We start from the raw sequence: 22,996 nt of genomic DNA, 5'->3' as shown, positions 1-22,996 counted from the left end.
CAATTCTAATGCGTAATTACTGAGGCCAATGGCTATTTGTCAATTCTGGAGAACACATGCCCAATAGTGTTCTCATATTGTTTAAAGAAAATGCCCCTGGTCTGCATTAGACCAGGGGGGTCTGCATTAGACTTCTGGATGAATCAAAATATCACCATAGCTCTAGATTGGTATCCCTGCAATCCCATACAGAAAAGGCCCTTTTTAGCTGAGGGAAGCCAAAAGTAGACTATAAAATATTTCCAAGCAGTGTGCTTTGTAACATAGACATGGACACCATGAGGTCATTCTATGAGCTTGATCTTTATATTTTCTTGTGTCTCAGAAATGACATTTTCCTGTGAACATCTTGCTTCAGACCGAAGCCACCATCTCTGCAGGACGTTTAAGAAAGCAAGCAGATGCATGATGGGCCAGACTTCCTGTTAAACATGTATTTTGACTGAGTGCAGAACCAGAACTGCACTCAAACTGGCATTCCTTCTGAGTGACCGTGCTCTTGCAAATATCTGAGATGTTAGCCAGAAATCAAGTTCTAGATGGAAAGAAATTGAAAACTATTTGGGTAATGAAACGCCCGTCGTAACACGTGATGAACCCTGTTTTCAAAGGAGATCCTTGTTTGCATCTTTGTCCTCTCTAACTATCCTATAATCATTAAGTGTTTTAATACTGTATGTACTGATAACACTTTCATGTGATAAAAATAATGTATAGTTAGTAGCTCTTAAATGTTTTTTTATACCACGTTCCCTAAAACATATCAGTGGTGACTTTCAAGTTTGATTGACACATGACGTAAAATATGTCATGCAAGACAAGTTTTTGCAGGGTTTGCTCCAGAAAACCTATAAAAGCTGATTTCCCTTGAATGGCACATCTACAACCAGTGACATTAAGTCTACAGAATTTATGTAAGATGCAAAATGGTGTTATCTTATTTCCATGTGAATGTGTTTATGTTTAGATAATCAAGCTGCAACTAACTCAAAACCCATCAGGATCTGATTGCTTTGTTGTGTAACTGCATTGTTGTGTTTGGTTGGAATGAAAAGCTGGATAAAAATCTGGTTACATTATGACAGAAATGGCCTTCGAACTCCTTGATTGATCTTTTGAGTGTATCACAAGTAGTAACACTATTTTATCCCCTAAATTACAAATATTCATACCACTTTCAAATAAGGCACTCTTTGTAATGTTGTAAAGTGTTAACTAATAGCTTTATTATTAGTTAATAAACCATTTACTATTTTTTCTAGATTAGTTATAAGCCATTCATGAGAAGAAAACCAGATTGTGGAAGCTCCCTTTTGACCACTTTGAAAAGCAGTTGATCTGGAACAAACCCCAGTTATTAACCTCCTAGTAACACTTACAACCCCAGACTTGATGATTACAACCCTTAAAGCAACACTAGAGCACTTTTCCCACCAAAAGCGTCCAAAAAGTCTGAAACAAACCGCGTTTTTCAATTTTGACCCGGAATGACATTACATTACATTACATTTACAATATTTGTAGTTTTCTTCCTATTAGGTTGCTCGTCAGCGTGCGCACACTGCGCGCGCCATGCCAAGAACATAGTAGCCTCCTTCAGGGAGGCTGGTGGGGGAGTTAGGAGAGACAGTCATTTTTTCCTCTAGTCCTGGGGGGTTTCCGTCTCTAGCCTATATAAGGCACTGTGAGCTGCTCAGGAGTTCCACAGCTCCTGTGTGCTTCAGGAACACCGCCAACAAGCAGCAGCTCGCTCCTCTCACAAGGGAATAATACCTACAGCTCTCCAGCGCACAGAGGAAACTGCTCCGAAATATTCAACTGGATACAAAGTGAGAAAGATAGAGGTGAGAAGATGAGACATTACACACATGTATTTGCAATGTATTGTGTTTTAGGTACGCTGTGGTACCAGGGATTTTACTGTAGATGGGCTCTGAGTTTTGTTTTTTGATTTATTGATTTACTCAGTATGACATTATGAACTTATGACACGAGCACTTCTCTGATAATTTCAGTTGTGCGTTATGAACCATACAAAACCTGTTGGCAAGACACTGCTATTCATTGTGAGTCTGCAGCTTCACTGAGCAAATGCGAATGGGAGAGCAGTAGCTACAATGATGAAAAATATAAATATACAGGAATAACTTAAAATCCAAAGTATTTCAAAATGTAATGCTAGATTTTAAGTTATTAATCCAATAAAAACCCATACATCACAAAAACACACATTTTAGAGTTCTAGGGTCAAACCACTAGTGTAGTGCCAATCTTTAAAGGGCATGAAAAAGCGAGAGACCATCTATGAAAATGTACTGTGTAGATATAAATCAGACAATTTATATGGTGCCATGAGTTGTGTTTACATTCAACCTCGTGGTGAGGTGGAGAGGTCAGCCACTCTTTGAGTCCCCATAGACAACATGTAGATACGTTTGTGTGTGTCCGAGTCATCTGCTTTGTCTGTCACTCTCCTATAAAATTCATGAGAGCCATGAGAAGGGCCCAGACAGACTAGTTGGTAGAGGTTCAGTGTGAATAAGTGTGTGTGTGTGTGTGTGGGGGGCACAGGGAGAGGAGAAGGGTGTGGTGCCTGAGCTGCCCGCTGTCTCACAGTGCCCAGAGCTGGCACAGCAGGTTGACACAGAGCCGGTGCCAGACCTCAAGCCGTCTTTTCAGCCAGAGGGAAAGAGGTGAAGGGATTCAAGGAGGAGAGCAACCAGTGCAAGCTGGAGCTTGGTTTATTTTGTCCTTCTTCTCCGATCACACTGACTGATTGCTCTTCTCTCTTTATAAAACTTTGTGACTCTGATATTTGGGTTCAGAGGGAGGTCAGATGTATGGTCAGTTACAGAATATTGCCCCTCGATGGATCAGGAATGCAGTGTTCAGAAGGGTGAAAGCTTGTCAAGCTGAACTCAGGTCTCCCTCCTCAGTATCCCGCCCTGCTGCTCACTTTGGTTAGATAATAATCAGTCAGAAAATGGGCAGAGGTAGATAGTATTTCTCAGTTTAAGGTGCAGCAAGCCCAACACAAGTCAGTGTTATATTTACTGATAAAGCTTACATGCTCTTTATAACAGGTACTATTAAAGCTATATTATTACTGGGTAGAAAGACTCTGAATTAAACGATGATAATCAGGCTGTGAGGGTTAAATAAACTCAGTCCTAATTGCTCAAATTCATTTATACAAAGTTTATCTTTTGGATACAGAAGCCAACTAGGCAACATGCTGTTTTTTGTGTCCGTGAAAATATTTGACGCTGTTCAAAATAAGGTAATGGGATAGTTGCACACTCAGAAATTTTGGTTGAAGTAGTATGTCACAATATGTTGCACAATATACTGACAGTATCATGATGTAGTCAGTTCTGAAGTCTGAAGTTCTAAAAAGTCCAGAGTTGAGGGATGAATTGAGTTGAGCCTCAGCATCACAACAGACTGTGTGCCAGTATCAGTTACATCACACAATACAAGTGGAAGAATGAAGAATTATACATTTCCATATCAATATTTTATCCCATAAACTTGGTTATAGAAAGTGACTCCTACATTAGTTTAGTAATTTGTATGCCTATATTTTGTAATCTGCACTCTGCTGTGTTGACTCACACAGTGGGGAAAGACTTATTAAATGTTTCCTCACTGCAGGTTGTGTCTTGGACTTCACACACAATCTGCTGTCTGCTGCAGTCTGAAAGTCGAAACCCTGACAGCTGAAGTGTCAGAATGACCTGTGCTGCCATGACCTGGCTCCCTGTCCTCTCCCTCCTGCTGTTGTGCGTCAGGGACTCAGCTTCCCTCTTCCTGCCCGACTCCAATGAGCTCCGGCAGCTGCTGAGCCGCTACGAGGAGGAAGCGGACCAGAACGGCACCAGCAACACAGCTGGCAACAGGATCCGACGAGCCATCCGCTGGTCTGACCGTGAGGAGATCCTCCAGCTGCACAACAAGCTGAGAGGCGCCGTCTACCCCACTGCCTCGAACATGGAGTACATGGTGAGACATGTCCCATCAACCCAATTACCTATTTTTCTATTATTCCCTAAAAGTTATTCTAAGATTATTCTAAAATGTATCAATTATAATCTTTGGCTTTACCTCACAAAGAACGTCATTTTAATGTGTCAGCAACCTCTGAAATGCGGCTGGTGATTAGCGTTTAAAGTTGTATTCTGCCTAGAAAAGCAGCGTTGCTGTAATAAAGAAAAGAAACAGCCTTTTCTATCTGCTGGAAACATGCAGTAATGATGGTGAGCTGTTTCCAGCCTGCTGTGCTGCTCTTTTACAAGGAGGATAATAATCCTGACTCTGTTCTACCTGCAAACAGCTCAGAGAAGATGGGAGAGCGAAGGAGGGCTCGGTCAAAGGAGGACAGAGAGAATAAGGCTAGAAAGGGAAAATCATGGGACGACGTGGAACATAAATGGGTAAAGGAGGAGAGGGATTATTGTTGAGACGCACAGGAGGTTACTGAAAACCACGAGCTCCATAAAGTTGAAAGAGGCAGTGATGGCCTGTGTTTCTCTGGAGTGCGGTTATAGCCGGGAAGGAAAGTGTCTGAAGATTTACTCTGCCCAGTGCTCTCTCTCAAATTCCAGTGAACAGGCAGTGTGTGTTTGTGCTAGTGTATGGGTGTTTGGGGTTACAGTGGTGTCTGTGTTTGCATGTTTTAGCGACCACCAAAAGGCTGGAAATTTACTGAGGAGATGTGCTTTGAAGGGCTGTGCTGTATGAAGTACCTCCCTCCCTTCATAGTGCTACCCCTCCACGGCGGGAGTCAGGTGTCTTCTCCGCTTTCCACCCTCCTCTCCACTGCTGTAAAGAAACCCACTCAGGAAATGTGGATAATTCAGCTGGGATAGCTGGAGATTTGTAGTGGACCATTGCCAAGCGCCAGCTGCCCTACTCAAATGTCACCGTCAAATGTTAATGTTGTACTTCAGTACTCAGTTTCAGCTCACTGGAGTGGGAAGGAAGGAAGTGCAGGAGTAGAGGCCTTGAACAAGTTGCGGTTAGGTATCTACTCAGTCAGAGTCAGAACAAGATGTGGATTATAATGCTTTATATTGTAGCACATGCAGCAGGTGATTGTCGCAAAGTCTTCCCATTGGTGTCTAAAAATAAGTGAATTCCTTGTGAAAAACTTGTTTTACTTCATGTGTGCAGGTTTGGGATGATGAGTTGGAGCGGTCCGCCATTCACTGGGCAGAGCAGTGTCAGTGGGACCATGGACCTCAGGACCTGCTCATGTCTATTGGACAAAACCTGGCTGTTCACTGGGGAAGGTGAGATGCAATAACACACAGTCTGTCAGCTATGTTATGCATAAAAAACTGAGACTTTATCCGTGTTTGTTTTGATTATTAATAGCGGGTGAAAATGAAATCAGATTTTATAAATACCATTACTAGTACTAGGGCTTTTATTAATTTAATAATTTATTGGTAAATGCTTAATAAGCTGATAATTAATAGATTCTAGTCCAGATCCTCTGGAGTCCTTTTGCAGAAGGTGATATGGGGATGGGAAAATGTTAAATATAATACCTGCTTAGCATAAGCATGTCAGCATTTTCACCATAACCTATTTTGACGTAAGCATTTAACTCAAAGCACCGCTGTGCCCATGTACAGCCTTACAGAGCTCCCAATGCCAGTACCATTTCCAAGTTTGTATCAGACATTTTACAGGAATCGAAATTACGCACAGTGAGAAAATTGTCTTCACGGATCACAACAACAGTTTATATATCCACATTCCTGTTTGGCTTCCATTTTCCCCTTTTTTGAACGAGTACAGACTACCGCCATCTGCTGGTATGGAGAGTTATTTCCTTGCACGCATGCGCAGACCGTAGGTGGTACTTGGCTGCCGGCTGTAGTCTCTGCGGTGTGTTCCAGTGCTAATTTTTGGCCAAGACAAAAGGCGACATGAGACGCCACACGTTTTCAATACTCAATGCCACATACAGATTTCGGTACCAAAAAGTATTAAGCTTTGATACCCAGGCTGCACAAATAGTAGTTTAGTGTTATTCTGTCCCATAATCAGCAAGTCATACAGACTTTCTATGTAATTTTTCTTTCTTTATTCCCTATTTCTATATTTTCTGAGCTGTCAATGCTGCATAGGAAGTTGTTTCCTGTAAACTACAGTGATTAGTGCTGCTCCTTTAAAACACCAGACACCAGACACAGTAGGCCTGTGCATGACAGTGTATTGCAGCGTGTGTCCCAGCAGGTGTCCTTCCAGTAATCTGTCTCTATTCACAACCACGTTCCTCCCTCCACATTCCCTTCTTTTCTTTCTGTGCCAGCAAACCCTGATATGTCTTTTTTCCACTCCCCCTCTATTCTTTCCATTTATAAGCTCAGCACTTTTCAATACCGTAAAAAGAGATGTTTATAACAAGAGCTTGAACAGATTTGTTAGGCTGTGGAGCCATGTTTAGGTTTGCACTGATTCCTTTATTTCAACCTGATTTGATTTCCCCTGTTATGGCAGGGGAACAGACTGCTGTTCTGTGTGCCAGGTCAAATTCAGACTCATCATTTGAGGCCTGAAGGGAGGAGGAGGGGCAGTGAGGTTCATGCAGTGTTTCTCATGTCTAGCCAAAGCAGCTGGCAGCTCCCTCAGATATTTCCCTTTTGCCCCTGGTAACTGGATGGCCTGTGACTGAGCCTACTGTTTGTCTGTGTGTGTGTGTGTGTGTGTGTGTGTGTGTGTGTGTGTGTGTGTGTGTGCACGTGTGCATGTGGGCCCTACAGATACCGCTCTCCTGCCTTCCATGTCCAGGCCTGGTACGATGAGGTGAAAGACTACACATATCCCTACCCTCAGGAGTGCAATCCCTGGTGTCCAGATCACTGCTCTGGGCCCATGTGCACCCATTACACCCAGGTGAGATGATTTTTTTTTTTTAAATAACACGGCAGAGCAAGTTAAGGTGAAAGAGTTCAGGAGAAAATTTAAGATTAAAATAGGTTAAAGGGAAACACTTGAGTCAGTGTCAGTGGGGGCTGAAGACTACAAATATGAAAATCACCTCTGTAAAGCCCTCCTCACCTCTGCTTGAGGCTAGCAGCTCAAGGCTTCATTAGCCCCTACTAGCATATTAAGACACCAGAATCTCCGACCAAACTGTCAGTGATTGTGTTGCATTGTGGGTAATGTAGGTGGCATGTTTTGACAAGAAAAAAAATGCGTGGAATAAAAAAAGATGATATCTCTGGTTCTGCTGCATTGTATTTTGCGCTATCCATCGTGAATCTGACAATTTTATAGAAGTGTGATGCTAAATCGGTGTTGTACTCCCTTATCAAACCACTTGGCTGTGAGCTATACGCTTACTCTCAATCTGATCAGTTACTGCAAGAAGCTGAAACATTAGGCGCCCAGTGTGGTAGGTGTTATTTTTGTTTAAAGTATATTTTTTTAACTTTCTTTTGGAGCGTATAATGTAATGTCTGCTATAGTCATTATAAAATCTGTTTAGTATCAAGTCATGCGCCTTCTTTTATCTGTAATTTCGAACATATTTCACTTGACAGGTGTTGCTGGGATACAACATGTGGTGTCCACCCTGTATGCTATTTCACAGTATTTATGGGCAGAGTTGTGGAGGGACTGAGGGGTTAAATGACAGGCATGAATATAGTAACTTGTAGACTGTGAAGGATAAATAGAAAATCAGATGCAAGTAGACAGAAAGAGGAGTTTAAGAGTGGATGTGAAAATCAAGAAATCAATCAAAAGAAAACAGAAATGGGTGAGCTGGCCACCTCTTCCCCTAGACTTTACTTTGTAGCTGCTGGGATGAGTTTACAGAAACATCCATGGTCCTCTCTCTGCCTTTACTCTGAAACCTGATCACTGCCATCTGGTAGTCATTTCCAGACACACCAGACACCCCTCACTGCTTGACCTGGATTCTTCTGAAGATGCTGCAGAGAGGAGACATTACCAGATCTAAGCATCATCATCACCTTGTCTCTGTCCTTTATTTGCTGAAAGTGTTGATGCACCTGCAGTCTAGGCAGTCCTAATCCATAACTACCTCTGCATATAAATGCTAGACCCTCTGAGTTAGAGAGTTCATTGAGCTGAACTACCAGCACTCAGCACACATCAGTCTGTGTGCTGACTCACTGCTTCCAGTGGCTTCTAACTGTACCAGGAAAAAAGATGAACATTCCTGAGGAGGGAGAGTGCACATGTTTCAGAGTTTGGGAGGAAAGTAAGGAGGAGTTATGGAACATGCTGTGTTGTATTTGCCGTCAAATGGCACATCATTCATCTGAAACACCACTGCAGCAGCTTTCTGTTTAATAAGGCGTTTTTTTCTACCATGGACAGTTTTGAGCCCACGCTGACTTCTGGTTTCTTTAGAGTTAAGATATTAAAAACTGCAATTTTCCCACTTCTATCAGGATGATGAAAATGATCATTATTGTGTCACAGAGGGCAAACTGGGTTCACACAAGACATACATCTGACTGAGACAGAATAATATAAAGACCGGAACACTCAGCACTCCTGGAAGTCCCAGTGGCCCCATTAATAGTAACGGCCAATCTAGAAATGTGAGACAGGAAATCTAGGCTACAAGCTCAAACGTTTATTCTGCTGTGTGTCTGTTCATTCAGCAATTGTTTGTGCTTATGTTGGCCATTCTTTTATTTCTGTCTTCACAGCTGGTCTGGGCAACCACTAGCCGAGTGGGCTGCGCTGTGCACGTGTGTCCAAGGATGAACGTGTGGGGAGAAACATGGGAGAACTCTGTTTACCTTGTGTGCAACTATTCCCCAAAGTAAGATCAATATTCCTCCATGTTCCACTGTTCATCAACACCTCTGCTCTCTTGACTCCTGTTTGGATTCTTCATCCTTACATTTCTGACAAATGCTACAGTGTGGGTCCCTAATATAGCTGCACTGCAGCTACTTAGCACTAGTTGTCTGAAACATTTGTATGACATATTGGAGCCATTAAAATTCCTGCAGAAGTCAGAATAGAAAAATAATAATGAAGCAAGGGGAAAGAAAAATAAGAGCAGAGCAGGCAGTTGTTTTCCAGACAGCCCACAGGATGTAATTGCCTGAGAGACAACGAGGAGTGTTTTTATTAGTTTGTGGGATTAATGACTATTAGGAGTGTTGACCATGGACAAAGAGTGCTGAAGTAATTACAAGGCAATGAGCCCAGTGAGGCTTGACTGATGATTCATTGCCACCTTAGTCACGCTGTCCACTGTTCATTTCTGCAGGGGCAACTGGATCGGCGAGGCTCCATACCAGCACGGCCGCCCTTGCTCCCAGTGCCCTCCCAGCTTTGGAGGAGGATGTAGGAATAACCTGTGCTACAAAGGTGAGCAAACCCACATGGCTTGCATTCAAAGATGTTAAAAATAACCATGTTACCAACCTGAACCCATATCTGTTTGTCTATCTATAGACTCGCAGCGCCCAGAGACAGAGGACATGAACGAGGTGGAGAAACCTCAGGTTCCCCTGCCACCTCGTACCACCGCCAAACCTGTCCCCAAACCTAAACCGTCTCCACCGAAGAAATCAGCATCTAAACCCTCCATTCCTAAGCCCACCACACACAGGACACCATCTTCAAAGACTCCCAGCAACACCTTTCTCGGTAGCTATAAGAATGATTAAAAATAACCTTGAACTTTTTTATACATTCATTTACTTATTGTATTCTTGTTTTGCAGCTCAGAACATTAAGTGTGAGACTAGACTGCGAGATAAGTGTAGAGGCGGAACCTGCAACAGGTCAGGTTATCTTTTCGGATGTACATAAAGTATGTCTCATTTATTCTGATTTACCTTACAATTCTTCTCCAATATCAACTCACTCTTGTCTCCATCTCATTTTCTGACTCTGCAGATATAATTGTCCTGCTAATTGTCTAAATAAGAAAGGGAAAGTCTGGGGAACTGTCTTTTACGATGTGGTGAGTCAGTCCAACATGAAACAAACATCTTGCCTCATGCAACAATTTATACTGTAAATACATATTTATAAGTGTTCATTTTTAATTGTTTCAGCAATCGAGTATTTGCCGAGCTGCTATCCACTTTGGTGTCATCGACAACAATGGAGGATTGGTCGAAGTCACAAGGAAGGACAAGTTGCCATTCTTTGTCAGAGCCACTAAGAATGGCATAGAGTCCTACAGGTAGATGTTTGGTCTAATTTTTTCCAAATAGGTTGAAATCACATTTGCTGATGCAACACATTTCCCTGCTTCTATGATTCACATGTTGTGCAATAATGGAATTTTCTGAGAACCATTTGCTTATGTGATTTCTCAACACTATGATGTCTTCTACAGTAAATATAAAACCAGTAATGCCTTTGTGGTGGCCAAAGTGGAAGGTAAGTTAGGCACAGTTTTTAAGAAGAGCTTTGACCCATGCTTGCATGTAGATTCACACACTCAGCCAGCACATATTGGCTATATTAAGTGTTTTTCTCTTCTCTCTCTGTGACAGAAATAACTGCTGACTGCTACACCACAGTGGCTGAAATCTGCCCTTACAAAAAGCCTGACTCCCACTGTCCAAGGTGCTTCCTCACATCCACCATCTTATCATTCTCTAAAGCATGATATAATAGCCAGTTAAAGGTTTAACTTAACTCCACCTGTGGGTAGCTATAAGAGGAGGCTGGTGTATAAACTGATAAAGAATGACAATATAGTCAAATACAGTTTTTTTATTATATGAAATATGTCTTCATAGGAGACATTATACTTATTACAAACACTGTACATTATTAAACACTAAATATATCCTTATATCTTCTTACAACCCTATTATACTGTGTTATAAACCATTCAAAAATTATATAGTGATTATACATGTTAAATAGGGTGTTATAAATGTCAAATTTGTTTCTCAGAATCTTCTGTCCGGCAAACTGCAAGACTCAGCCTTCCTATTGGTCACCTGTGATTGGAAACAACATCTACACAGATGTAAGTAAACACTGTTTTATATGTGCATGTTCTAAATGAACTGCTACAAATTGATCATGAATCACACCAAAGGTCCAGGTCCTCCAGTTCTGTGCTATTTTGATTTATTTTTGTATGTATGTGGGAAAAAATCAGCCAGAGTGAAAACTATATCTGGATCTGCAGCATGGTTAACTTAGAGTGACTTTGCAGGCTTTGTAATGCATGGTAGCTATGGAAAGCCATTGAATCACAGTATGTATATGGCTCATGGATAATAGGAGTAATGCCAGAAACCGCCAGGGATGTATTACCCAGCATGAGGCATGACCACTCAGAGGTGTATTCAGGTGGGGTGGGACGGTGGCTCAGTGGTTAGCACTGTCGCCTCACAGCAAGTAGGCATTGCTGAGTGGAGTTTGATCCCAGGGATGCTGAGTACTGCTAAGTGCAAATAATCTCTTTACCCAGGGCCTTTCTGTGTGGATTTTGCATGTTCTCTCCTTGTTTGCGTGGGTTTCCTCTGCTCCGGTTTCGTCCTACCACCAAAAACCATCCTATGTATAAGATAATGCAAAGGAATATGTGCTTGTGGTTCAGATATAGGAGATATAAAGACAGAAATGGTTTCATAAAAACTGGTTTACATCATCACTTAAAAGTCACTTAAATCATGTTTAGAGTAGATTAGTGTGAGAAATTAATATTTCAGATTAAAGATTTTTACATTAGTCTGAGGGATTTTAGTTGAGAGACAGAAGAACAAAGTGAAATATCATCTAAAGGCCCTGACACACCAACCCGATTATCGGCTGCCGGACAGTCTGGCGAGGTCAGTGACTCAAGTCTGTTTGGTGTGTTCTGTGCCGTCATCAGTCGGAGGAGGAGCCGTTGGCCTTCATTTGGGCCGATTTGACATGTTGAATCGGAAGGCGGACAGTCGGATTCAATGGCCAATCTGATTGGTGGAGCGCTAACCCGGAAATGACGAGCGGGATGAGCCTGACTAACGCCTCTCAAGACCTGACGAAAATCTTTTAAACTGACCTTTGTCGATCTGAAATGAAGACAGATTCAGCAACTGCATGGCCTATTTCTTGCTTAAAATGTTTTCAGAAACATGTTTTCCGGTGAACTATCTTTGTAAAATATGAGATCGTATTCCGAACATTATTCTCGGTTGTAATATCCGGGAGCAGCCAGACCCACGTGACGCGTTCGTCCAATCAGCTGCCAGTTTTCATTTTTTGGGCAACAATACAGATTAGCGCCGTCTGCTGTTATGGAGATGTATTACGTCTTGCGCATGTGCAGAACGTACGCTCAAGTCGGCGTTGCTTCGGTGTGTTCCGAGGCACTTTTTTGACCAACTCGGGGAGGCAGTCAGTTCGACCGCCTTTTCTGCCGAAAGTCGGCCGTCGGGTTGGTGTGTCAGAGCCTAAAGGGTTTGTTTTCTCGATACAAATGGTCAGGAGACATCTCACTAGGAGGGCGTTTGCTTTCTACACAACAAAGGGATGTGTGAAGTACATTAACATGTCTTGTGATTCCAGAAATAACTCAAATGTAATATGCATGGCTCAAGTGGTCTCCTGTCTGGCACAGGGACTACTGTCTTTTCTGTGATTTCCCACTTTGTATATAAGGGAGATGATTGGGAGAAGAAGGGGGAGAACACTTTCGTCTTCTTTCTGTGCAGCACGTGATAAAGACTTAATTCATTACACTGGTGACTCTGTGATTCTTAGTTTCCCAGAGATCTTGAACGCCTTACAACAGTCACAGAATAAGGCAGCAGTGAGGCTCATGACAAATGTGTCCAGAAATGTTTTGCAATCTCAGGCGCCCTACTGTGTTTCTACAGTGGTGTAGAAGCTGGATGTTGGTTAAACATGGGACATAAACCATCTGGTGAGAAATGCTGTAGCAGTGTATGGACAGTGTGCTCTGTGTTTAGACTAGAAATGATTGATTCTGCTCTAGACTGTTGATAAGAGCTTTTGGTCTGTTGTGCTGGCTCACAGTGAGAAACAAATGCTTGCGTCTGTCTGTAAATTATTGCATCATATTTTGTACTGTATTTGATAATAAAAGAATTACAAAGATATTCATGCAGTGAAAAAAGCTGTTTACCATCTTGTAAAAGCATTTCTCTTCTTTGACACACTTTCTCCTCACAGAGCTCCAGTATTTGTAAAGCAGCCATCCATGCAGGGGCAATCAAAGCAGACGGTGGTTTTGTGGATGTTCTGCCACTGGACAAGAGAAAGCACTATGCTGGAGTCCTGAAAAATGGCATCCAGTCTGAGAGGTACTATACAATTTTTTGTCATCAACTATTTTTACTGTAATTATCTTTCCCAGATGAGGATTGAAAGGTACAAAGATAGATGGGTCAGGCACCATGTCAAATAGTTGAAGGTTACAACAGTGACATTAGAGATAGTCTGAGTTCCGGAAATCTATATTTTTAGATTTGGCTCTGAGCAGTCTGGCTGTAGAGCATAGAGAAGCTTTTTTTGTGTCTAAAATTGAGAACAACCATTCATGTTTAGACATGTGGCAGCTTTCATCAACAAGCAACCATTTGACAGCTGTGAAACTGGGAAGCCTCCTTAGTTGTAATGAAAGCTATAAGTTAAGTATTAAAGCCTGTGGACGTGTGAGAATTTGTTATCGCTAATAACATGTATAAGCACTATGCAAATCTGCCACTATTGCAGGTCGAGGAGTACAACATGTAATCTGTCTCATAGCAGTCAGGTAGTACGGTTTGGTGGTTAAGATCTCCGAATAATGTCATAATATTTTCCCAAACCACTAGCCACATGAGTTTTGCAATAAATGGATCAAAGTCTCTTACCCAGAATTATGCTGGGATTTATGCAAGGCCAGCAAACTGACTGCACTAACGAGCATGATAAAAAAATAAAAGGTGGTTAACAGGTGCAACAAAGCTCACAGGCGAGTCAAGTCTGCACACAACCACACGGTCATAAGAAGAGGTCTCAGGCAAGATTGAGAACACCTGTGTGGGTGGGCAGTTGGTGTGTAGGAGCTTTAAAGAGATATCAGACTGAAAAGCCATTTTGTTTCATTCAGCCTGATGCTAGCCAATTTCCTATTTAGTTTAGTTTTGCCTAACCAATCGTAGCGAGTGACAGATCTACCATGCTAAAGACCTTTGTAGATGACACGGAAGCTGCCGTAGCAGTTACAAAGAGCAGTTAACTCAGCATTTTTCATGTTGATCAAATACATATGTTGACTTTAGAGTTGTTATTTATGTATGTTGAATTACTTGTACAGCTGCGTCAACCTCACTGCCATTTGTCCGTCGCTATTTTTAATGAATGTAGCTAGCTAGCTAGCTAGCTACGTATGTAGGAAGAGGACATCCCCATTCTTAATCCTGCCTACTAAACTCAAATTAGTCAAAGTTTCTCTTACTGGAGTTAACAGCCTTCAGTGGACACAACACCAAACCCATTTACATTGCTAAACAAATTGGATGGTAAATCAGAACCAGATCTCTAGGTTTAACTAAGTTCACAATAATCATGCATGTTGGGTAAGTGCTAAAGGGAAAGGTTTAAAAAAAGAAAGAAAATCTGATTAAAGTAAATTTAAAACTGAATTTTATGTTGGAGGTTATATAATGTGTAGATAGAGAATAATATTTATCTTCAGTGCTTTGCTCAGCTCAGGCTTTTATATTTAAACAATGGGAGTGTGGTAAAGGAAATCTTAAGATACAATTGAAATGAAAACATGGAGCTTATAGTAAAATTAGTACTTTCTACATTTGAGAAAAGAATCTAAAATATGTCTGAGAAAGGTGCTTTTATTCACTATACCCTACCTTGATTTATGTCTCCTGTAATACTGCATGTACGGGGTTCCCTGCATGCACACCAAGTTTCTCACATCACTCTCATGGCTGTGGCCGGCTCCAGTGGACTACGCTTAGGCAAGGAAGCACTTGTGGGCAGTTCTGCTGGCATGTCGGGTTGTAAGAGTAATGGTGTGGTTTGGTGTGTGGATGGGCCACACATGGGATCTTTGCTTACTTTACTCAGGCATTTCAATTGAGTGTGCAAAGTGCTGAATGGCCAAAATAATCCAAGTCTGACTACTATGAAATCTAATGCAAAACTGTGAAGGCCCTACTCAGGGCACTGGGATAGGAGGTCAATAAACGGCCTAGAGCGAGTCTGTGCCATGTGCCAACATCATGGCAGGGAGGGCAGTTTGGACTAGACTATTGCTGGGGAAGTAATCACAGACTATCTGATTACTCGAGGATGGAAATGCTGTCAGCCACTTAGTGCTTTCCTATACGAACAATTATGTGTGATCTGATACCAATCGCACAGGCCTAGCAGGATTATTGATCATGGCAGAGCTTCAGGGTCACTCCATCAAGTTTAAAACATGTGGTAGCTGGAAAAGGTCAGATTCAGAAATAGGCCAACAATGAGTCATAATGCCAACGTGCCATTTCCAAAAATGTCGTGAACACCATGATTGTACTTTTTAATGGACTTGGCTGCTGGGAGGACTTGGACAATACTAAAAAGCAGTATCACAAAAACAAACAAAGGATGTATTTATTTGACTTAAAGGGCGATTTTATACACTTTATTCGTCACGTGAGGTACTACTCTGCCTGTGAACACACTTGTACAGTATAATGTCTTCTTAGGCTCCGGAGGGAGCTTTCTAAAGTCTGAGACTCAAAACGAAGCTACTATTTGCATCAAGGATCCAGTGTTTTTGGAGCTTAACCCACACTAGGGAATCACATTCCGGATAACTCGGCCTCTGCTGCTTCAATTTTGATCAGTTCTCTCCAATCTATTTATAGAAGTTACATACTAAATTGCTAGAGTGCCCTGTATTGCATCTGTATTAGCGGGTGCCAAATGTAACGTGTTTTCTGTATTGCCTATTTGCAGCAAGAGCAGCACAGAGGGTGGCTCTTTTCGAATCTTTGCTGTGAGGGAGTGAGACTTAGGATCAGAAGTCCAGAGACCAACAGAGTCACCTCAGCTGCTCTTGAAGAGCAGGAAGTGCCCACAGGTTGGATACCATGGCTGTTCATCTGTCTCTGTGCCTTCAGTGGAAAAAGAACGTCCCAGCAGATTTACACGTTTCCCCTCTTAGTTCATAAACAATAGCCACCCAGTAAAAGTTGTCCAATATTTTGAAGGACCGTTATCGTTTTCTTAACTTTTAAATCCAAATACAGATTTTTTTTTCATATTTACCTAATCTGTGAATACAGAATGTTTTTTTTATGTATTATGATGCATTGAACAGCTGGTGCTGGAAGTTTTGAGTTCGACTTGCTTTACAGAAAGTATTATGTTTACATTGATGTTTTTATTACAAATTCAAATTGGTTTTCATACACAGGGATGTATACTGATCACACTGTATTTAATCACCGTGTACAGAATATATGATATTTTGTTTGTTTTAAAAATGGAGTACCATATATTAACATTTTTATGTCTGTTCTGATTTTATATTTTATTGTATTGCCTTTTCTGCTCATGTGAATAATCTTTGCTTTTTGCTCTTAAGGATTTAGCCTGTGATACCAAATCTAAGTCTAAATTATATTTATAACTTAAGTGGTGTGCGCTCATTGTGAGTGAGGATGTTTTGTTGGCTGGGTAGACCAGAACTCATCAGGCAGTTACAAAAGGAGAGGAAACAGTGTGGTAAATGGAAGTGTATGTAGGCAGCAGGCACTGCTGTAGAGAGATTATGTTTCCCTTATGAAGGATGGTCTCACTTTAGTGCCAGACATGTGGAGGTGATTTAGTGAAGGTGTTGCGTTGCTAAGTTTGCTATGTAGAGTATAGATAGCTGGTGTAGATGGCTCCTCACAATGGTGGCAATATTGTAGATGTATTAAATAACAATCACAGACAGTAGACATGTTAAAGATAACCAGCAGTCATTTTATATTTATTATTGCTTAGTTCTTTCCTCATCTCTCTTGTTTCTGTAAGATATATGAAAATGCTAAATTTGTCCCCTCCCCACCAAGGCCAGATGAATGTGTCACGTTTCAGGTACAGAGAGAGTCTTATGTGTAGAAACTAGACCATATCTTGAGGTGTGTGTGAATGTGTTTAAGATTCTCATCACACAATTTACACTATGCAGTGCAGGCAGGATACAGACACCTGTAACGTATATCACTATACTGGATTAAGGCACTGTTGCCTTAATTAAAGCAATGTCCCATTGTATTGACTTTTAGCTTGTTATTTTTTTTATCCTTTTACACTTTAACTTTGGTACCTAAAGTGTTTCTGCTGTGTCTCTTAAAATCACAGAAAAAAAGAAATTTTAGCATAGTCAGCATCCCTCATGTGCTGATGAGACAAATATAAAGTAAATTTTGTGCTTTAGGACTGGGGTGTCCAATTGTACCATTAAGCCTTGAAACTCTATTTGCTTGTTTCCATGAGCATACAAAACATGCATCAGGGAGTATTTTCAGAGTAAAAGACAAGGCTGTAAAAATATCACAAATACCTGGCCAAGAACGAATCTTTATTTTTTTATTCTACCTCAGTCCTATCGCTACGCTAGGCATTTAAGTCTTATCTATATGGGAATTTTTATGGGAAATGCTAAACATTTTGTAAAGTTATGGGAACTGTAAATATTATGATTTTTCATTTTATTTTGAATAATCCTTTTTGCATTAAGATAAAATTAAAATATGTGAATTAGTTTTTATACAGGTGTAGGATGGGTTTTATATTTTTTGCACAATTTGAAAATAAAGTATGTCTTACAAATTCTACAACACCTGTTTCTGATTCAGTGAAGGATGTGTCTACTGAATACATGATTATTTTGTGTATTTAGCACATACTTTGGGCCACAGTTGCATTTCGAGATGAGGAATCTAAAGATTTTTTTGAATGATGGTTGGTATAAGTGTTTGATTTGTTTGTTTGGTTCTAATATACTTCAGTTATGTTTTGCCAATTAAAAGCAGGTGCAGAGGGAACTGACCAGTCATGTTTAGCAAAGCCTAACCAGGCAAATCAACTAACCAGGATACCTAGTGTTTTACTTTGACATACATGAGGTTATAAGTTCATGGATTATAAAATGTCAAGAGTAATTGTAGTACATACTGTATGTGGATTACTGTATCCTCAGGGTAGTGAGTGAGAAATTCTGAGAAATACAATATAACTGTTATATGATCTCAAAACCTTATTAAATCTACTATGACCAGCGCTTAAACCTAAAATCTGTGCGTCATGCATTATGAATGAAATTTAGACGCAGGCCACCCAGGATTTGTCCGTCATCTTTGGAAGAATATCACTGACCATGTTCATAACCTGGCTCTGGTTCTTGTGGACACACACAAGCGGAACAATAAATTGAAGCAATCACTTTTACTCGAGGACCACATACATAATCTGCCAATAGGGATTTACTTATGGTGAATGATTTCAGAAGAAAGAAAGAAACTCTGTGGACTCGGCTAAATGTTCACAACCTTGTAATTTCCCATTTCACACTCTGGGCTGAAGTTCTCATTTGTCACTTAACAGATGTTCGTGACAAGCTCACTGAAATGATACAGTAAGATCACTGTATATATGCCATTAATGAATGCCTTATTTACTCAAAACCTAAGAAAGGGGGAGAGACATGGGAAGAGGAAAGAAGAGAGACGATCAGAGCAACCTTGTAAGCACTAATAATTCTTCATACCTCCAGGGCTTATGAGAGGCAGATGTTCAGTTTCAGTTAAGCCCTGGTTGGACAGGGCCCTGGACACCTTACTGATAAACAACTGCAACTGGCTCGTGTGATGACATTTTTACTCCCACTGTCAATGGAGATAAAGATTTGTACTCTGCCTGTAAATCCCCAGACCCCTCTCAAATCTCACAGGCTCAGTCTAACTTTCTTGTCCTTAAATGTGCGTGGCACAACATGTTGTATTGGTTCTACAATGACTGCATCATATAGGACTCAAAGGGTAGTAGCATTAAAGGTGTTGCTTTTTGTTATTGTCTTTAAAGTCTACGAAATGACAAAACTCTTTCAGCTGCACTGGTGAACTGGAGCTGAGATTAGTCCATGAAATGAATTGAATGTAAAGAGATCGCCACGTGTTTACAACTATCTACCGAAACATAAAGGACCTGGAAGTGATTGTCTCTAGTGATCTGAGCACTGAGGCTCCACCACATGGCTTTTAGAGAAGAAAAAGCCCCTTCAGCATCTATGTTGTCAGCTGCCACGTGTAAAAAGTAATGAGTTCAAAGGGAAGGATGCTGAAGCACTGTGTCTGGCGGTGAGCAATGGTTTTCAAGCATTTCTGCAGCTTTTTCATTAAGGTGTACATATAAGCTTTCATTGTTATCTCTGCCAAGGAGGTTATTTTTTTGTTTCAGTTTGTTTGTCAGCAGGATTATGGAAAACTACTGGCCCGATTTCCATGAAACTTGGTGTAAGAGTGTAGCATGGGCCAAGGAAGAACCCATTCAATTTTGGAGTGGATCCAAATCATGGGGCAGAAACACAAATTATTTTTCACTTTTGTTAACATTGTGAGATAGAGCATGGACTTGGCGGAGGTCTGTGCTCTCCGAGTGCCCTTCTAGTTATTATTAGTGTTAGGTCAGAGTGCACTGGGACAGCTTTGACTCTCCCTTGCATACATTGCTGACTGTAGCTGAACAGCAGGTGTCAGTACCCGATCCGTACCGCCTGTAAAATCCGCTCTGCGCATGCGCATAATTACGTAGTAGAAAACTAACAATGTCCCTGTGCGATTTGTACCACGCATGCGTTGAAACCATGGATGTATTAAGATAAAGGTTGAAACACTTTACGACCAAACGTCACTTAAATCTTTATTATACAATAGTCATAGCTACAAACAATCGAGACTTGTCACTGATCCAAAACCGTGTACCGACGTCGTTGTTGTGTTGTTTATGTTCATGTTTTTACTTTAAATACTTCGTCTTGACTAATAACCATAGACTGTCTATTATTAATGCGATGAAGTGTAAACGTACATAAGTGTCCTTTTGAAGACGGGATGACAGCTCTTCCAGACCACTATAGTAGCTACATGCTAACGGCAGTAAACATATCATCTTAGCTGGCAATGTTATTAAATTCTCCCCAATTCCGGGTCACATTCCTGCTGAAACATGTCCAATTGTGTAGTGTTTGGTTCAGAAGCCTTTATCTGCGATTTTTGACGTTAGAAAGTGCTGCTTCGTTCCACTACAATCTAACATTAGCATACTCATAGCTAACTATTGTAGCTGCATGCTAACGCGACATAGCGGAGCATATATAGCTTGCTATATATGTAGCTACGTATGTAGCAGGACTTTGTACCGTAATAAATCACCAATAAAGGCTTCTAAACCAAATACTAAACAAATACAAATACAGTAAAGTGACCGGAATTTGGGGTGAAATGTCCAGCATTGAGCTACATAATAGTTTGCTGGGAGTTAGCTGGTCTCTCACAGAGATCTCATTTGTAGCCCTGTTTTTACCTGATACTTTCATAGAAGTACAAACATATGAAGTGAGAGGTATACACATGCTTAAACTTTATTTAAAGCATGATTAACCTGAAGCAGGACGGAGTCATGACTTAAAACACCAAAGCAAGGCTTCTAGCTCAGGCTAGCTAGCGTTAGCAAATTACCTTCAAAGATGCAAAGAAATGATTGAAGCCTTTATTTAATTTCCTACATGGTGTTGTACTGGATGGCCGGACGACCCTCCGTATATCATTAACAGATACTTTAGGCAACTCCAGCAAACACCTTGTAAACTTCATCTCTGCCATCATAACGGTCTACTGTCACTGTCTAATGTTTTCTTCTGGTAACCAGAAATGTCCAAACATCCTTACGCTAATGCGTGCATAGAGCTGTGAAGTTTGCCGGTGTTCACGCAAGCGTAGAACTGATCAGGCAGTGTCGTAAAACGCGTTGCGCATGCGCAGAACGGATCTTACAGGCGTTACGGATCGGGTAGTGACAGTACTGACATCTGGATCCAAAATGGACATCTTATCCAGACTTATCTACCCGGCTTTCTCTTTACCCATTTCTACAAACATGATCAAAGCCATAAACAAGATCCATTTTAATTTAATATGGAGAAACAAATGTCAGTACATAAGGAAAATTGACATTGTTAAAAACTATGAAGATGGAGGTGCAAATGCGATTGATTTTGATATAATGAATGGTGTCTTGAAATTGAAATGGTTAAAATCTTTTGTTAATAACAGGCAGTCCTTTTGGTTTACTGTCCCCAATTTAATATTTTCAAAAATGGGTGGAATAGACTTTCTTTTGCGATGTGATTTTGAATGCAATTCGTTACCAGTCAAACTTTCTGATTTCCATCAGCAGGTCCTTCTCTATTGGAAGTTAATCTACAAACATAATTTCACACCTCATAATACTCCAGTTTGGAATAATAGATACATATTGATAAGCAGAAAATCTGTGTACATGGAGGAATGGAAATCCAAGGGAATCTGGCCAATTGCTCATTTTATGGACAGTAATGGACTTTTGTTACAGCACGAGGAGTTTTGTGATAAATATCAACTTCAATGCAATGTCAAGCGTTATGACAGATGGTTGAAAGTTATACCAATGTCTCTGAAATCCATGGTGAGAGAAGACATCAGGTACTCCAACGTTTCTCCTGGTCTGAGGCAGCTCTGCATCCAAGGAATTGATTTCTGTGACTATAAATGTACCAACAAAGTTATTAGAAATTTTCTATTGAAGGAATATTATCCCAATCCAGTTAAAAGACAATATATGATGAAAGAATTTGGGGATGGAGAGGTTAAGAAAATAAGGAAAAGTTATACTTCATTTCCTCTTCTCCCGAAGGTAAAAGAGGTCAACTTTAAAACTTAAAACTTCAATTTAGGACATGTATTTTTTCTGTGTGAGTCGGTGCAATCTTTCTGGAGAGATCTGCAGAACTGGTTACAATCCAGGGAAATTGAGATATTTGTGAGATAATGAGTGTTTTTGTTGAAGATAAGAAAGTAGATTTTATGTGATGATTGTGTTATATGTTGGGACCCCTCGAAAACGAGATGATACATCTCAAGGGGTTTATCCTAATAATAAACAAATTTTTAACTAAATATAATATCAGGGATTTCATTTTGTTGAGTAGATTTGCATGTATTGGATGAATTCAGAGTAACACTCAAAGGCACCGTTCAATTTGAACCACAAAGAGGCCTGTTCTGTGCTCTCATGTGCAATTTTACATGGTTACAGTGGGGCAGCCATGTGTGTGGCTGTGCTAACGGTATTATTATTAGAATTTATTATTGGGAATTTTATTAATGGGGGTTTGGAAGATAGCACAAGAGCTTATTGCAGTTTATTTCACAGGACCTCCAGGCAGGATCTTGATCACTGGACCGAAATAAGTTGTAGAGTCCAAATTATATGATTGTGATATTCTTCTGGACAGAGAGGCCGTATAGTACAGCACATCATTTCACAGCAAGACAGCCAGTTGGCCAGCTTATGTGGAGGAATTTCAGATTTAGAGACACTGGAAATAGAGGCACCATCTTTCAAAAGAGCTGCGTCTGATGTTGTCATGACAGGACTTTGTCTCGCCTGTGTGTTCATCATAAGAATGTGGTAAGATTTGTGGCTAGAAAGGAGAGAGGCTTTACCAATGCCATCTATCTAAAGGGAGCATTTGGAATGTATTTGGAATTTATAGGTTAAAATGTTTCCTATCATAATTGTACTCAATATTTTGATGTAATCTAAAGGTTATAGGGCAGACATAGGTTAGGTTCCTGGCTACTCATCATTTTTCACTGTTAAATACAAAGTAGTTGCATCCAGTCATGAGAGCATTTCAGGCAATGTTTTACATGGCCTCTTGTCACATAGTGATGACCAAACTGAACACAAGGGTGATGGTGTCCAT

The 22,996-nt window shown here is 40.7% G+C and overlaps 1 protein-coding gene across 1 annotated transcript; it reads left to right on the top strand.

Annotated features, from left to right (window-relative positions):
- Positions 1–1,572: 1,572 nt before the first annotated feature.
- Positions 1,573–17,810, top strand: crispld2 (cysteine-rich secretory protein LCCL domain containing 2). The gene is made up of 15 exons (XM_078248803.1): positions 1,573–1,844; positions 3,655–4,002; positions 5,173–5,291; positions 6,774–6,906; positions 8,700–8,815; positions 9,272–9,372; positions 9,460–9,654; positions 9,731–9,791; positions 9,907–9,973; positions 10,068–10,198; positions 10,355–10,398; positions 10,515–10,587; positions 10,924–10,999; positions 13,159–13,289; positions 15,937–17,810. Exons 2-15 carry the CDS (start codon positions 3,733–3,735, stop codon positions 15,986–15,988), a joined length of 1,569 nt encoding a protein of 522 aa, XP_078104929.1. The 5' UTR covers positions 1,573–1,844; positions 3,655–3,732; the 3' UTR covers positions 15,989–17,810.
- The last annotated feature ends 5,186 nt before the right edge of the window (positions 17,811–22,996 follow it).

Source organism: Sander vitreus, chromosome 1, assembly GCF_031162955.1.
Source record: "Sander vitreus isolate 19-12246 chromosome 1, sanVit1, whole genome shotgun sequence".
Taxonomy (NCBI): Eukaryota; Metazoa; Chordata; class Actinopteri; order Perciformes; family Percidae; genus Sander; species Sander vitreus.
The sequence above is the reverse complement of the archived record's forward strand: the minus strand, read 5'-3'. Positions and strand labels throughout refer to the sequence as shown.